We start from the raw sequence: 17,709 nt of genomic DNA, 5'->3' as shown, positions 1-17,709 counted from the left end.
CGAGAACATAAAATTCATATCTTCGAGCGAACGTGTAATGTTCTTTTTATTATATGGAGAAACCAATTCAACAAAAGCAAAAGGCGGGAATCATGACGTCATTGAACGATACGACACTCACAAAGGTGACATACGGAAAATACGCCACTCGGGTCCCGGATGAAGTGGCGTATGGAATCTACGAGTGGTTTAGTTCCCGGTAAAACACTCTCCTTCATATAATAATAATAGATATAGCACGAGACAGTTCGTCGCAGTAATGTTTACACCTTTTAAGCTGTTTAAAAACAACTGCGAAAAGAAAGCTGATAAAAAATCAGGCTTGAGCGGTATTCGAAAATATAACCTCTGTGAGACCGGTCCAGAGCTTTTACCACAGAGCTGTCAAGCCAATCTATTGGCAGCTGGGCATTTTGTGAGTTTGTACTGTACCAGTAAAAGATGAGGATATGAAGGTGAATACTAGAAATACGAGAAGACGATGGCTAAGGCGAACGTATAAGAACGACGTTTCTGGTTCAAAGGAAACTTGAAAAGAAGCAAAGTTCTTCCGGTAGGAATCGAACCTATGATTTTTGGTTAGAGCGTATGACCTTGAAATGAAAACGCGCGAACAAAACAGAAATAACAAACAAACGGAAATAGAGCAATTTGATTGGTCTATCGAACGGATACAAACGTGCGTGGCTTTTGGTTGGTTAAACGAACGCTCGGGTAAAAAATCTTTATGCCCGAGAACTTTCTAGAAATCAATCGATACTTCGCTTTCACGACATACTGCAACACGACTGGCCAATCAAACAAAGCCTTCTCCATATAAGGGTTTCTTTGGCGGGAAAACGAAGAGTCCATGTTTTGATCTTGTCATCCATTGGCTGATGAAACTAATAACGAACACTTCTCGAAACCATTTTTCAAGGTCATACGAAAATCGCTCTATTAGTCCAGAACCGTCCAAGTTGCCCTCCCCCCCACCTTCCTCACTGAGCTACCGGAGGCTGCCGATAGTTGTCATGAAAACAAAAACAAACACGCCGCGCATGTACCATGACTATCTCACAATTAAGTGTCTGGCTGTCAATGACGTCTCTTTTGCAATCCAACATATGAGACAACATAATCGGTAAATAACATTCTAACACCCTAAGATTGTGTTAAGACTTTGGTATGTGTATGAACGTCATTAAATCTGAATTCCGATGAATTATTTGTTTGTTTTTGCCAGGTATCAGTTGAGAACTTACCGTATCTGCCAGACTGCCCTGTGGCGAGCATGGTCGCTGTCCCTTATGTGGGTAATGTGGAGTGCGTATGTAGTGACGTCAAATGTCAGACCCAAATAAGGATTAAACCCATTGCAGGTACATAAATTCATTAGGGAGCTTTACCAACCGCGGCGGCGACAGCAAAGAGAACGGCAAAAAAGCGATAGGGCTAGATTAGCAAAACAACAACTCTGCACGTGCATCACGCTTTTTTGTATAGAGCGGTTTTCATTTGAGTGTCGAAAAGTAATTGGTTTTGCACTTTCTACACGATGCGATTGGCTTAAAAGATTCGCGCCACCTTTTCATCCAATCAGAAGTAAGACCAAAGCCAATTGTGACGCGCTCGCATGCATTTTCCCGCGCTTTGCGTCAGCCACATGTAATTACTTCGAGTTTTGATTGGTTCAATGTATTGTCTGTGTCCTATGTGATTGGCCAGAGTAATTACTTTGGTTTTGGTTTTACGACACTCAAACGAAAACCACTCTATTTCTTTGCCGTCCTTGCATAGCCTCCGAAAACATCCGTTTCTCCTCGCTCTTCGCCGCTGGGGACGTTTCTCGCGAAACGTCCCCAGCGGCGAAGAGCGAGGAAAAACGGATGCTTTCGCAGGCTATCCTTGCACGACTACGAGGTGAAACTTTCTAATTTCACGTAGTATGGAGGACGTGAACACAAGACAATGATTTCCTTTTTCCTGTTTCTGATCTTGGACCAAGTCATTTAGGATTAAATCCAGAAAAATTCGCCCCATCTGACAAAATGAAAACTAGGGCCACTCGTTTTAACAAACCCAAAGCGTTTTGAATTACAGTTGCACAATTCAGATCCAACTTATATTTGTTGCGAGGATTTTATTCACAAAGGATACAAAGAGGATCCAAACACCTTTGCAATACACGGCCAAATTAACGGTGAAACAGTGCTTGCGTGTACCCTGGGTGCCAGTGTCTTTTCTAGCGCGGTTTCCGGTTTCTGTTCGCCGCTCGTGGCTTCGGCCTTCGGCCAACACCGAAAATTCCCGCCGCACGCGAGAAAAACCTCTGGTACCCAGGGTAGCTTGCGTGTGGAAGTACTGCTAAATTGGTTTCCTTTAAATAGCGCGGTCTCCTATCGAGGGTTGTACGGGAAGTGGTTACTAATACGCAGAAGCCCTGGAGCTAATGAGTTAATTTATGCTGCTAATGAGTTAATTTATGCTGTTATCTGTTTGGTTTCATTTTTCATTTATTTATTTGTTATGACAAGTAACGAGTTTCAGGTGACGGTTTCTTGCGCCAAATAAGCTCGAAAATCACGCCATTGAAGGAAAAGGAAAGAAGAAAAAGAAAGAGCGAGAAGGCAAAAAGGAGGAGAAGAGGAAAAAGCAATGGCTGCACTCTTAGTTTTTATATTGGCTACTTTGACCGGAAGAGGTCTATTTGGCGGGAACGTTTTCAAATGTAGAATTCGTCAGAATTGATAGTTGTTTTATTCTTCCAGGTGAGCCGCAGAAGTGGTTATTCGTGTGCGAGGACCAAACTTTGCAAATTGAGTGCGACAGCAAAAGACAGTTGAGTCAAAACCTTAAGATTCGATTGAATGACAAGTTTGGCAATCCTGCCGAGTGTCCTCAAGGGGTGGAACCCATGGTATCAGTTGAACATTCACCATCTAGAAGGTTAGTTAAGGGCCAATTACACCGGCGGGGTTTTAGCGCAATTTGTGGCGCGACAAAAACGGCCCCGGGGATCTGGTTGCAAACCTGAATGGCGCGTGTAAACGGTTTGTGATTCAGCGCGAATTTCCGCGACTAAATCGCCACAAATTTTATATGATTGAAATTTAAACCAACTCAGTGGCGGTTTTCAGATCAGTGAAAGTACAAATTTCTGTCCGCCAGATACGTTAAGAAGTTAACAGATGCATCAAGGCATTGTTAAAGAACACTGCTCTTGAGACATTTTGCCGTAAGGGCCTTTCTGAAGTATTGCCTACCCCATCCCCTCCAAGCAATGTTGGGCCGCTGTTCGAGCTACCTGTAGGAAGCAATAAACACTCCACTCCAACATTGAATAGAACGAGGGGGGGGGGGGGGGGAATGGAGGTGTAGATTGTTTTGTTCTCCGAAGTTACCTCATCTAAGGACAGTGTCTCAACAATTTTGTCGCCGATTGAAGGCTAAACAATGCGAATTAATGAGCAGTGGCCACACTTTTAGGCTTCGTGCTGTAAACTTTATTTAACACTAACGCATGTTCATTTGTTAAACAGTTGTTATGTAGTGTTGTTATATAGCTAGAAATTTCTTTCCAACAGCGTGTGCTCTCATTGCTTACTTCGAGGTCACATGACATCTAACATAAAACTGTTTCCCGCCAAAATCTCTGAGTGGGCAATATTGCACAATCTATGATGTCAGAGGGTAGCGGTGCACTGGTGCCTGCGAGTGTTGACCAATGACCGCCGTTGCAGCGAGGTTTCATGAATTTCCAGCTTCAAAATTTCCAGCTATATAACAAATCACTTTAAGACTGGTCCCTCGGGAAACAGTTAATTTTCGTTCCCTCGAATCTCAATGTTTCCCAAGGCGAACATTGAGATTCTGGCAAAACAAAGTTAACTGTTTCCCTTGCGACCAGTCTTTAATTGTCTATTGTTTCTTTTCACTAGTTTACAAGTTGAATGTAGTTTTTTTTTTTTTACATCTGTACAGTGGTAGCACTGCTGTGTTTATCGGAAATATCAGTCGTAAAGGCTCGGAATTCGTGTTCAACAATGAAGCCACCATTTCAGGCCAGCCTGGTGTAATAACCATGTGTCTGTACGACAATGATAACAAGTTCTCTAAAGACACGCAAAGAATCAACCTCAAACCTGGTGAGTGCGGGCACCTGTTTATTATTTCACAGGGGGCCCACAGAGTCTCTTTGTCTAACCGATTGTAATTTTATAGTAAATGTACTGGATTTCCCATTTGCTTCACTTGTAATGTTATGTCGCTAAATATGTGCATGGATCAATGTTAAATAATAGTTTCATTACCTTACATACATGATAGGACGGTAAACAACGAACTCACTTCTCAGGCAACAGGACTACGATTAACCGTAGGTAAGGTAATAAAACGTTTATTTAGCATTGATCCATGTACATATTTAGCGATATATCGCTACAAATGAAGCAAACGGTAAATCCAGTACATTTACTATAAAATTACAATAGGCTACTTCCGAGTTTCAAAAACCCTCACTTTCAAAATGAGGCCAAGTGCACAACCTTCCATGTGAAAATGAGTTTTACTTGCATGAGAATGAAAAATCATTTCCATATCAAAGGCTGAGCACTTAACTTCGTTTTGATACAGAGGCCCGGGGGGACCCGGAAATGGCCTATTGGTTACACAAACATATTGTGTGGGCGCCCTGTTGTTATTTTGGGTTAGGTTGGACTGCCTGTGGTTATTTTGGGTGAGATAATCACTTTTAGTATATACTAAAACAGTGGATAGTGTTTTTCGCGCGCTCTGATTGGCTACTCAATCAGTGAATATCCTGCACTAGCAACCTCCACTGCGGTAAATAATTATTATCTAACCCCGGTTAATAACATCTGGAAAGCAATACCGATATTGTTGTTGTCCCATGGGACTCAACGAATTACCGGAAGTGCGTTTCTAATTTCCCTTCAACCTGATTAGCAAATCAACAATGGCTTTTTTAAACAGGCCAATCACGGCGCGCACTCAAATCCCGGTACACAGGTGGGGGCCCAGAACAAGGATTTCGGTGCTATATCGCAGACGGACTTAACCGGAAGTTTTAGTCCGTGGCGCAGCCTAGTGATCAGAGGAGTCTAAAAAGCGCTACTGTATAGTCAGCGGTTTAAAATGTCTTTATGGAAGAATAGGCCACTTCCGAGTTCCAAAAACCCTCGCTTTCAAAATGAGGCTAGGTGCACAACCTTTCCTGTGAAAATGAGTTTTATTTGCATGAGAATGAAAAATCATTTCCATATCAAAGGCTGAGCACTTAACCTCGTTTTGATACAGAGGCTCGGGGGAACTCGGAAATGGCCTATTAGATGCGCTAGTAGAGTTGATATTTCGAGTACAGTAAAAACCCGAGACTAAGAACCTGTTGGGCTAAAATTTGTCAGTTAGGCCCCCTCTGTACAAGATCCTGTTCAGCCTAAAATTTGAAACAGGTTCTTATGTTCTAAAATCTATAAAAAAATTCTGTACACTTGAGCAAAAGGCCGACTTCAAAATTCATGTGGTCAATGCTTCAGTCCTTCTTCTCATGGTCATTTTTACATAACTGCTAATTTGGTATGCAGAGTTTATAGAAGGAATAAGCTGAATACCACTTAATACTCAAAGCTACCATGTGTTTTTTTCTTCAGAAAATAAGAACCTAAATAGCCTAAATTTGTGCTAATTACCATTTATTTAAGAACCTGTTAAGGCTAACTTGGGAAATGCAGGTTCTTAGTCGCGGGTGTTTTGACTGTATGACAAAGTTGTTTGCTTTTATGAAGAGTGAAACGTAACTTTGAAAGATGGACATTACGGGTACGTTTTGTGGTTTAGCTGGAAACAACAGGTATGGTGCTTTATGTCCTACACCTAGTTTGAAATTCTCCTAAGTCATAACAAACGTCGGAAAGTTCATCTAGTGCTATGTACCATTTGTTGGATGCGTGACATTTGAAAATTTCACGTAAAATTAAAACTTTCACCAGCGCTTTCATTTAGAATTCACCAAACTTTGTAAATGCGGAAAAGATAAGTGTAGTTGGTCTGTGGCCATCAGACATTTTGAGCGTTGAAATCTTAAACACGAATTTAAAAATGTTCCATTATCATTAAGAAGTGCTTGTGGTACAATTTCTCGATTGAAGACAAAGAGACAAGGATAGGTTAGGCTAACTTTTTCAAATTCTTTTAGCGTGTCTCGAAAAAATGGCCAAAAAATAGTCACTCGTTTGCTTCACACTTCCGAGATTTGACTCATAATAGACTTCTAAGTCTTCCAGGAGCCGTTTTGTGTTCTTGTAGGAGATAGGGTATTTGCTGTAACCTTAACAGCTTCACTCTAGGGTGAGTTAAGGAAACATAAAACTTAGTTTTGAATCCTTGGATAAAATTCCGTGGTGTAACTATTCAAATCAAACCTCCGAAACAGTAAGTTTGAATAGTGCAATTTATATTTTCAAGATTTCACAAAGCGAAATTTAATTTTTTTTCTTCAAATATGACTTTGACCAATGGTTACCAAACGTGTGAGAATGTAAAAGTGCCCTTTTATGACACGAGAAAGAAACTGGGCCGTGTTAACTCTCGCAAAGACTTCTGGGACTGTCAGTAGGGACAGGGGAAAAATTGGCCAATAGCTGAACGGCGCATCCCCAGTAACAATCCCACAAATACTTGCGGGACACAAGTTCCCTTAGTTTCTAAAGTGGTGAATTAAAACTTTCCTGTCAGGTGCTCCACATCACATTGAGTTGAAAAGCCAAGCATTTGATGACTCTTCGCCCAAGAACGAACATACAGCCAAGTTTTTCTCCAACTGCTATCTTAGCGCTCCTATCTTTGCTTTCATCTGTGATAAGTCTGGAAACAAGACACCTCTCAAAACAACGCTGAACCTCTCCTGGATTCCAGCTTCCTGCGGACAGTTGCTGCCAAGAAAGACCACTCAGAAGGGAGAGACAGTGTTTGAAGCCAAGGCGATGAGGTGCGGCAGTCGGAGCGGTGAGCAGCAGGTGAAACTGAAGGTGTCCAGTCCAGACAATAAGAATCTGCAGGTGAGATGCTGCCCTTTTATTCAAATGCAGTAGAAAATATTTCTTTCATGATGAGTTTAATCAAGGTCTTTAAGGGGTTTCGCGTGATCCGATAAAACAGACATACCGTAAAATTCCGAAAATAAGCCCCGGGGCTTATATTTTTCAAAGGGCCTTTTTGAGGGGCTTATTTTTTGAGGGGCTTATATTCAGAGGGGCTTATCTACGGCGGCAAATTTGCGTTTCACAATCGATTGGGCTAGCCTTATAGTTGGAATTTTGCTTTGTTTTACTTTGTATTTGAGGCAATTTTCCAAGAACAAGCCCCCGGGGAGTTTATATTTGGAGGGGCGATTTAACGGACGGTTTTTTGCGTTACCGGTTTGGGGGGCTTATACATGGACGGGCTTGTTTTCGGAATTTTACGGTAAGTGTCGTGACAAGGGTTCGAAGTTAAACCATGTAAAAGTGAAAACTTGTAGAACTTCGATTTTATAGCAATAAAATTCAGTGCCAGTCAAATTTGTAGTCGTTAAACAAAAAGTAGAAAATCACCAGTTTGATCACTATACTTTTTGATTGATTCCGATCACACGGTCATTAAAGAATAACTCTTGCCTGAGTAGTCCAGCAACCACTAAGAAGCATTGATGGACTTGATCAGTTCGTCAACTAATCACGTGATTCGTGAAACGACTCCAGTAGGTAACGTGATTGGTGAATGTACTTAAATTTAACCTGTGATTCGAGATCCAGACACCCCCTTTCAGACCCTTTTTAATTTATGTGGGGCTTTTTCAAGCATAGTAAAGGTGTAAACTCGCCTTAACCGTCAAAGTTTCAAAATCAATTTTCTCCTAAAAATATCTATACATCTTCAATAAAAAAAGTTATAACAATTAATAAATTGATCACCAAAGGGAAAATGCTTGGATCTCTTAGAGAAGTGAGGGAATCACATGACTGTAACACGGACCGAAATTATATCGCAAAAACGTCTTCATTCAGTTGTCATTAATTTCCCTTGCTTTCTCTGTTCTTCAGGCAGCAACTGTCACAGCGTCTCTGGAGAAAAGTAACCGTGTAAAGGCCGTGGTTGTAAAAGTAGTCGCGGAGCAGAATCTGATGGCTACAGGCAATTTTCCTGTGTTAAAGGTGAATTTGAGCAGCTAAAACGAGGGAGCGACGACGACGGCAAAGAGAACGTCCAAATACAATTAGGTTTAGAAGCGGAACAACAAAAGTGCACGTACATTACACTTTTTGTGCATTGTTTTGAAGTGGGTCCTCTGCACAACTACAACGTAAATTTTTCTAATGGTGGAAAACTTGGCTACTGGACGACAAGTTCTCCTTTCTTCGTGAAATTGGATGCGGTCTCTGACAATTCAACTCCTGGAAATTCCTTTACAATTGAAGAATTGAACGAGATGGAATAATAGCGGTGAAGTTTGAACCAGCGCGAAGTTATTTTTAGTGTTGTCTCTACTGGCATCGTCGTTGTGACTGCTCGAGCTCCCTTTTTCCCCATTTCATGTTGTTAGACCGACACTCTCGAGATTTTGTGAGTCAAATGTGAACTTAGTTGCATGGATAAAAAGCTTTCTTTGTTTGAATACTATTACTTTAAATACTTCGCAACACTTTTAAGTTTATATTAGCGAGAGACACCGTCGTTTGTTACCCTTCGAAGATATTTTTTATTTCGTGATAGTGATGTGTGTGTTTGCTTCGATAACGGCACTTTCCAGGCGCAAACTAGACCATAAATTAAGCGACAAAGTTGTCAACTTAAGTCAAAGTGCGATTGTAATCTCATACCCAGATCTCTTCGTCAACAAAAGATATGGGTACGAGATTAAGTGCGATTGGTTACTAAAAAAACTGCTTTTACCATCAAACAGGTGCGATGTGAAACGGAAGACGGAGTCAAAGTTGATGGGGTCGGGCACCTTAATCTTGAAATATCCCGGCCACGTGGTCCGCAGACCATCACGGTTTACAAGAAGCCTACTCAGGACAGAGAAGGCCTGGTAACGTATCAGCCATTAGCAAACCGGTATTTGGAGGCGGCGGGGCAGTGGTCACTCACCTGTCATTACAACGAATATAGGGACAGACTCAAGAGCGTCCTAGCACCTGCCGATCACGTGACTACCAGCCAGCCAGTCCAATTTTTTGTGCACCCAGGTAAATGTGTATTGGTAGATGTGTACAACAACAGTTGTTATGTTCAAACTACAGTCAAACCCCGTTAATACGGGCACTGAAGGGGCCATAGAAAGTTTCCGTATTAACGGGGCGTCAGTATAAAGCGGGTTGAATTTAGAGAAAATGTAAGGGGTTTCTTTCCCCAGGGACAAGGCAAACTGTGCGTAATAATGAGGTGTCCGTATTAAGCGGGTTGAATTTAGAGAAAATGTAGGGGGTTTTCTTTCCCCAGGGACAAAGAAAACTGTGCGTAATAATGAGGTGTCCATATTAAGCGGGTTGAATTTAGAGAAAATGTAGGGGGTTTTCTTTCCCCAGGGACAAAGAAAACTGTGCGTAATAATGAGGTGTCCGTATTAAGCGGGTTGAATTTAGAGAAAATGTAAGGGGTTTTCTTTCCCCAGGGACAAAGAAAACTGTGCGTAATAATGAGGTGTCCGTATTAAGCGGGTTGAATTTAGAGAAAATGTAAGGGGTTTTCTTTCCCCAGGGACAAAGAAAACTGTGCGTAATAATGAGGTGTCCGTATTAAGCGGGGGTTCGTCAAGCGGGGTTTGACCGTACTAGGTATTTTATGAGGCTTTTTACCCCCAAAAATAGACTCAACCCATTCTCAAAAAATCTTTCTTAATTTTGACACTCTGATTTCCTCATTACTTGCGTTATGCGCATGCGCTTATTTAACAATGGTGAACCTAACAAAAGGAAGCTTTTAGCAAAGGGGGTTTTCAACAACGCACGTCTATAGGAAGTGAAGCCTTTTCCTTTTCAGTATGCCTTGATGCACGCAATAATGATAGCGGCCTGCGTGGCAGGCGTTCGAAAGGGAAGGGGAAGGGAATTAGGGCGCGAGACCATGCGCGAGGGAGGAGCGCCCACGCGCTCTCGCGCGACCAAATTCCCCCTCCCCCTTCCCCTTCCCCTTTTAACGCCTGTCTCGCAGGCTATAATGATAGGTTAGTGTCTTTATTCTTAAAGACACGATATGCCTTAAATTTTGAGCACAACCACTTCCCAAGATTGCAAAAAATCTACTTTCCGTTGATGTGCGTCGCTAAATGCCTTTTCTTAAGCGCCCTAATGTGCGGTACGAGTGACCCTTGTAAATTGAGTCCTCTTGGTCAAATGGGTGAAGCGACAGACAGATAATAGAAAGGCATAAGTTCGATCATTCCACCTGGGATTCAGTTTTTCGTAGACTTAACTCTCGTGACATAAATCTTGTCGTCCTAAATGTCGCCTGAACTCTAATTTGGTTTTTTTTTCTTCCCAGGTCCTCCTAGAAGACTCGTTCTTCGCTTTACATCTGGTTCTCCCCCAGTCCTCAGCGCCTCTTGCACTGCTGACGTCAAGGGTCGCACCATTCTTCCTCTGACACGGAGAGGGTTAGTTGCACAAATTACTCATGTACAATGTTATGTTATAATACTGAAGACATTTTGCCGCGCTTTTTCAGGTCACTTACTTTCCCGATACTGAAACTGGAAACTTATCCCCGAGCTTGTTAGGATAATTTATCCCGACCGTGTTCGCCACTAGTCACCAATTTTTCCCTTGTTTGTTGCCGGTTGCGATTTATCCCTCGCCTGTTGCCTTTTGTATGTTTCCCGGTTTTATCGTCCATTTTTTCTCTTCGTCAACACCTTTAAATGTTCGAAAGGGCTAGTTAAAGTCAAGTTTAGTAGATCCCTTGGTTAATCATCAGTATGACCCTAAAATGCAAAATATGCTGATTTCTTGTTTCTTAGTGGAGTAGAAGACGTCATCGTTGCTGCTGAAGACGCTCATGGCAACATGGCCGAATCGTCTTTGGCGGTTAAGGTTGGCATTCAACCATCGGGGACTGTGCCCGATGGCACAGTCTTACCAGCTCTGGAAAACAGTCCCATCCAGATAACGCTCAACCATGGCAGTGCCAAGTTACCAAGGCTTACACTTTGCAGTCGTGTGGGGAATTATATCGGCGAGTATCTGTTAGTGTTTTCGGCACCCGAAGTTGAGTCTCACACTGTTAAGTTCGCTTTTAGCACAGGTAAGTAGAGTAATATGCGTAAGTAGGAATCTTTCATGGCTCCTGGCTTGACTAAAATGTTTTTTTTAATATTTACTTGACTTTACACCTTTTTTGTATTAACTTGTGAAAAAGGGGGCCATTTCTGAAGTTAAGCTAAGTTCAACTCCCTCGTGATCACTTGCAACGTTCCAAGTTGAGACGTAACTTTGTGTTATCTCTCTTGCTGTTTACCCTTATCCCTGACACGTCTACTGCAAATGTGAACTATTGAGCTACAAGTCAATTTCCATTCCTGTTGAATCGGTCTAAAGGCGGCTTTTCTCGCGTTTTCGTGTATTTTTGATCTCCCTCCCTGCCAACACACACCTCTCATCAAATGAAAGAAAAGTATTTTGTGGCAGGCACTTAAGAAGAAAAGGGGATACGTGCAATCAGCACGTATCAGCATAGTGTGTGTAGGAATCAGGAAGGAATTTCGCGCATCCTAAAGCACTTGCGCGCTCGGGATTTTCCCTCCTCTTCTCTTTCTTGCGGATGCCACGTAGGTGCAGTATAGAAAGAAGTGTGACGTCACGTTACCATGGTTGCAAAATTTCTGGACCTCAACAATCTTTTTTGACAGAGACGGCCATTTGCATTGTCGATCGATGGAAGAAAAGTAACGGGCTACCGTTTTGTTCCTGAGTGCAATCATCCACAGGGAAGACAAACATGCCAAGTTTTTCGTTTCTTTCTGCCTTATTTGCAGGACCACGGTTTGTTAAGATCCTAAAATTTTGCTACCACGGCAACGTGACGTAACGACTTCTTAAGATCAATTTAGAGAAATGTAAGGGCTTTATTTCCCCGGGGACAAAGCAAACTGTACATAATAACAGGGTGTCCGTATTAAGCGGGGGTTGACTGTATCACCGAGAGGGTTTTAAACCAATCAGTAGCCACGACTGTACATTTACCTTCGTTTGTGAGACCAATTAATGCTTCCTTTCGTTCTTTTGTTTTTTTTTTTCTGTCGTTGTGATCGTGCAATAAAAAACAACAACAACAACAACTACTACTACAACTCATTGCAAAAATTGCTCTAAACCACTTTGTATTTCAGATGAACACATTCAGCGGGTACAGAACGAGCTTCAGCCACTCAGAAAACAGATCGCAGATCTGGAGCAAAGCGTCCGAGAAAGCAAACAGAAGGTGAACCGGACGAAGTCGGAAGTAGTGGCAGCTCTTACTCCAGTAAGAAGTTCTTTCAGGGGGGAGCCACGCTCTCGAGATGTGGTAAACGTTCTTCAAACCACCAGATACCAATTGAACCAACTTGAGACTGCTGGAGCGGTTACTCGGCCACCCGTTATACAGAATGGACCACCGGCCAGGATAAGACAGTACATAAAAGGTAAGGAACCCGTGTTGCTGTAAATTTGTCAGTTGTGTATAACAACTGACACATTAGGGTATGAGAATTAATAAAATGATCACCTAAGAGAAAATGCTTTGATCTTTAACAAATTCTCTCAACTTATTCTTTAAGGAAATGTATGGAGATCGGTCTGGAGAATTTGTTTATAGGAATTGGGGCTTCACGCCCCATTCACACCCAAGCTTAAACATGTTTGAAAGCTGTTCAGTGGAACAGTTTTTTTTTTCTTAAAAGTGCTCACTGTTCTCTTATTTGAATTGAAATATATGAAAAAAATCATGGTTTGAACTGCGGATAAAGATATGAAAGTGAACATGATCTTCACAGTAGAATGAACAACCTGAGCGGTTGAAAAAGAAGCTGAAAAAATTCAGGCTTGACTGGGAATCGAACCCTGGCCTTTGACGGGACGCAACGCTCTATCCACTGATCTAATCAAGGCAGCTGGAGAGCAGGCCATCGTGAGTTCGTGCCATACCCGATGGTGGAAATTACATGAATTGAAATATACGAAATGAATCATGTTTTGTACTTTTATTGTTGAAAAGGTGAATGCAATTATGGGATCATTTTACGTTTCTTTGAAACTGCCCACCTACCCCTCCCCTAAACCAACATTAACACTTAGTTCTTACTTAGGGCGAAATGTTGGTTTAGGGGAGGGGTAGGTGGGCAGTTTCCCAGAAACGTGAAGTGATCCCAATTATGTAACATGTTAAGGTTTATTTGTAAAAGCCTGTGTCTCTAACACATAGAAGTTAATTTCTTGGACACTTTTCGGTCTGCAGGTATCGTCGCAGAGCTCGCTCATGTATCGGATCCTTTGCTGGCGCGTATCCTGTCCTGGTTCCTCCAGTCGAAGATGCAAGTCGCTCTCACGAGCACCACCGAACAACAGCGGAAAGTTTATGATGCCGGATGCCCAGCTTACTGTGAGGCCACTCTGTTACCTTTTTCTAAAAGAGACTTTGACGGCAGCGACGGTAAGTCTTTGCCTCTAGAACTGCCTTCTCCTCCGTCCAACTACCGCAGTCCAATCGAATTCGCGGTGAATCTCCTGGAATTCACTAGCGACAATGGCTACCTTCGCTGTAGCCTGTTCTGGAACCTGCTGTCGAAAACAATAGTGGTTAACGACCTGAAATCAGGGCAAACATATCGCGAGCATCTTACCAAAATGAAGCAGTCTTGCCCCACAATCCTCACTCGTGATGGGAAGATGATTGCATCCGACGGGCTTATGGATCCAAAGCGAAAGTGTCCCGATAGGTTGGAAGATTTGAAGTTCGCATTCGGCGCACTACCTCCTCGAGAAACCCCGCAGTATCGGCAGTTAAAAGAGAAGTGTGAATCTCTTGGGCGCTTGCAGAAGGTTTGCGAGAATCATGAGACAGAGATGGTTCAAGGCCGCTCACGTGAGGAGCGGCTGAACGAGTTAAGGAAGAGCTTGTCTCCTCGCATTAACGAACTGGAGAAGGAGCTGCGAAAGTTAAGGCCGGGATTGGAAAGGGACAGTAGTGAACCGCCCGACAAAAGGAGGAAAAGATAACTACACTTATCCTTCTTACTTTACCCTTTAAGTCCCAATAGTGACCAAGATCAATTTTCTCCTAACAATATCCATACATTGTCAAGAGATAAGGTTGTGAGAATATAAAAAAATGACCACGAAAGAGAAAATGCCTTGATGTTTTATTAAATCTCCCAACTAATTCTTAAAGGAAATGTATGGAGATCAGTTTGGAGAATTTGTTTGTGGATACTGGGGCTTAAAGGGTTAACGTTACCTTTGACTTCTTTTTCCCTTCAGCATGTGCGTTTTCGTCCCCATTACAGCTTTGAAGGGATGACAGCGGGTAGGGTGTGTAATCCTTAAATAATTGACTATAATAGCACAGTACAGTTGAACCCCCCCCTCCCACCCTAAAAAAGCACACACACACACTCTAAACTGCCACCCTTGGAGTACCTGAAAGTAACCGCTTAATGAAAGTTGGCCGCACAATGGAAGTTCGTCTGAAATTAGCACAATTTTTTTTAAAAGTCTTTTTATTTTGAAACAAGCACGCGACGGGAGCAGCATCGCTGGTCCACAATCAGTCTTCTTCACCTTTCATCTCGGACGGTATTCTCCTTCATCATATTTTTAGAACAAAGCCCAACTATTGTGCGTCAAACGCCTGGTGACCGCTTAATAAAGGGGACAACAACAGAAGAACTCTCGTGTGAATGGCCAAAAGGTGGCCACTTAACAGTGGTTTTATTAGCAATTGTTTTCTGCAATTATTTCCTGACTGATTACTGGTTGCTTAATAGAGGGTGGCCGCTTAATGGAGGTTCAACTGTATGCTTTGGGCAAGAGCCTTTTTAGAAGTTTAAAAGTTGTCGTTATTAATATGATGATGATGATGATGATGATGATGATTATCATTATCATTATCATTATCATTACTATTATTATAATTATTATTATTATTTTTTAAACCTATTTACAATTAATTCGCTTAAAAAAAAAAAGGAAAAACTATTCATTCAAAAACACTATTTACAATTCCTGTCGAATTAAAAAGCACTTAATTTAGCTTAAAAAAAATTTGATGCAACTAAGAAAAATTTTTTCGAATTAAAAACATTCCATTTCAATAACAAAAAAAAACTGTCAACCTCTAAAATTCAAAAGTTTCTTTCAACTGCTAAAAACAAAAAAATAGTAATAATAATAATGAAACAAAAATTATTATTATTATTAATTAACCCCACTCCTACTTCAAAATCCAGCCACGGGATAGCCAAGGATAACGCTGAGGAGTTGCCTCTCTTCCCTCTGCACCTCCCGTCCCCTCCCCTCCCCTCCCTCCCTCTGCCGCTCCCCTGTGATGAAAGGCTTCACAGCGGTGTAAAGTAAGTTTATTTTGTTTGTAGTTTAATTAAGACATCGATGTTTTATCACTTTCAAAACTTTTTTTGAAACAAGCGCCTTTTTTACTTTTTCCATTGATTTAGCATGTACTGATGCGTGATACTTGACGCGTTCGTAGAATTCCAAATGTCTTAAGACTTTTCCGAATTCACGGGTAGAAAATGCAAGATGTTACGCGTTCTTTTGATTATTTAATCTTTTTAAATTAGTGTTTGATGCATGTCCTTGAACGACCATTAGTTCTTGAGGAAATTTAATGCAAAATTGGTTACATTTTTAATAAGTATCCGTTTTTCAAACCTCGGTGGGATTCCCTTTATAAAACTGGCGGGGACTGCTTGTCGGGAAACTTCGGTGAACTCCTAAAAGTACCGAAATCTCTATTTGTGAGCGTGGATCAAATTCGTTTTCAGTTGTAGGTGATAACAAGTCAACTGGTTCGGACTACTCTAAATAACGATAAAAACATGCTCGTTATTTCCCTTTTTATGCTATCCCCGAGGATAATGAGAGACCGCCCGCAGTCTATCATTCACTTAAATCCTAAGCAGCGCTTACCCACAGCAGTACCCGTACGAGGGGCACCCCTCCCTTGCAAGGGAGTGCTCTTTTTCCCCAGGTTTTCATACGTCCTCCATACAATAAATTTCCTTGCGTGAACTATTAATAGTTTTGAGACTTATTTATTAAAAACGTTAGAACATTGTTAAACGTTGTTAGAGTTTAGCTACACCAAAGAGAGAAGCTGTTTATACTCATAGAATTGAGGTATTTTATAGATTAGTGATAAAAATAATACTTGGATGCCCGACAATATTTTAGCTAATTATTAACTTATTGATAGGAAATATTATCTTAACTTTTGGCATCGACTTTTTCCAGACAAGTTCCCAGTTACAAAGGTGTAATTTAAATTTTTTAAAAAATATCTCAGAATTGCAATGCTGTGAGCGGTGCCATGTTGTATGGATTCTAAACGCTTGGACGCAATAAGTAGCATTACATGCATGTCTGCTTTCCGGTGGTGTCGTTATTTGTTCTTAAAAAAATAATGGAATCGCGCATTTTTACTGCGCATGTTTTTCTCATCGATGGCGCGCTTACCCAAGTGGGGGAGGGGGTACTAACGAAAGCTTTATACGGGGCCTTTGACATACCTAGCACCTAGTTTAGATGCAATACACTATCTTTTAAATACACCCAAATCACAAAACCAGAACGTTTCCTCGACTTTTTTACGGCCAGAAAAAAGCATCTGTTAGCATTTTTGGGTCTTTTTACAGACTGAAATGATAGATTATTTCCCTACCCTTTCATATAATTCAACTAGTGAAATCACAACCCTTTTATATACCTAAAGCCTGAAAAAGTTACCCCTTGCGGGCGGAGTTTCCCCGTATAGGCCATTACAGGGGGTACCCCCCCCCCCCCACCCCGTTCCTTGGCGCGCGTATAGAGCTTTTTCAGCTTTGCCATTTGGCTGAGCTTGGGGAAGGAATATTTGGTCTTCTTTTCCAAAACAAGCTCGGCTTGGTAAGCCCAGTCAGTAGCAGGCACTTCGAGTAAGTGTTCCGTGAAGTCTACATACTTGAAAATATCTTAGAAGAAACTTTGTCTTTTTGTAAATGGAATTTACTTAAACCTTTTTAACGATTGTACGTACAAAAATGAGGCAAGGCCACTTGCAATGCAAATCCTGTCTCATTATTTATTTACAAGGAATTGCTATAGATTTTAAGAGAACATTATTGTTGCCTTGACAATTCTGTAATTCCTTTCAGTTTGTTTAAAAGAATAGACCTATTCGGCTATTCGGTGTTGGGGAAATGTTGGTCGGAAGCTCTAAAGGATACCAACCTGGGCGTGGCTCAAGGTTTGGCTTACCCTCCCCTTCCCAAAGATACCATTCTAAAAAAGATGCCCCAGTGACCATGTGTTTCTGTCTTACTTGTTTGCTAGCTTCCTTTCCTAATTTTCGCTTTCTTCGTTTCTTCATGCAAAGCCGTGAGCAACAGGCCATTTTCGAGTTGTCCCAAGCCTCTGTTTCAAAGCGAGACAGAAGCTATTGATTTGGAATTGATTCTATACTCTTGCAAATACAATAGGT

At 41.6% G+C, this 17,709-nt stretch overlaps 1 protein-coding gene across 1 annotated transcript in view; it reads left to right on the top strand.

Moving 5' to 3' along the window:
- LOC140940449 (structural maintenance of chromosomes flexible hinge domain-containing protein 1-like) overlaps positions 1-16,558 on the top strand; it is a 49,050-nt gene extending 32,492 nt beyond the window's left edge. The window contains exons 19-28 of the mRNA XM_073389426.1: positions 1,226-1,361; positions 2,751-2,928; positions 3,964-4,127; positions 6,736-7,058; positions 8,082-8,192; positions 8,942-9,227; positions 10,522-10,633; positions 10,997-11,280; positions 12,365-12,658; positions 13,471-16,558. Coding sequence (XP_073245527.1) covers positions 1,226-1,361; positions 2,751-2,928; positions 3,964-4,127; positions 6,736-7,058; positions 8,082-8,192; positions 8,942-9,227; positions 10,522-10,633; positions 10,997-11,280; positions 12,365-12,658; positions 13,471-14,231 — 2,649 coding nt within the window. The 3' untranslated portion in view covers positions 14,232-16,558. The remainder of the gene's footprint in view (positions 1-1,225; positions 1,362-2,750; positions 2,929-3,963; positions 4,128-6,735; positions 7,059-8,081; positions 8,193-8,941; positions 9,228-10,521; positions 10,634-10,996; positions 11,281-12,364; positions 12,659-13,470) is intronic.
- The last annotated feature ends 1,151 nt before the right edge of the window (positions 16,559-17,709 follow it).

This window comes from Porites lutea, chromosome 6 (genome assembly GCF_958299795.1).
Source record: "Porites lutea chromosome 6, jaPorLute2.1, whole genome shotgun sequence".
Lineage (NCBI taxonomy): Eukaryota > Metazoa > Cnidaria > Anthozoa > Scleractinia > Poritidae > Porites > Porites lutea.
Note: the sequence above shows the minus strand (reverse complement) of the source record. Positions and strands in the feature narration are given on the sequence as shown.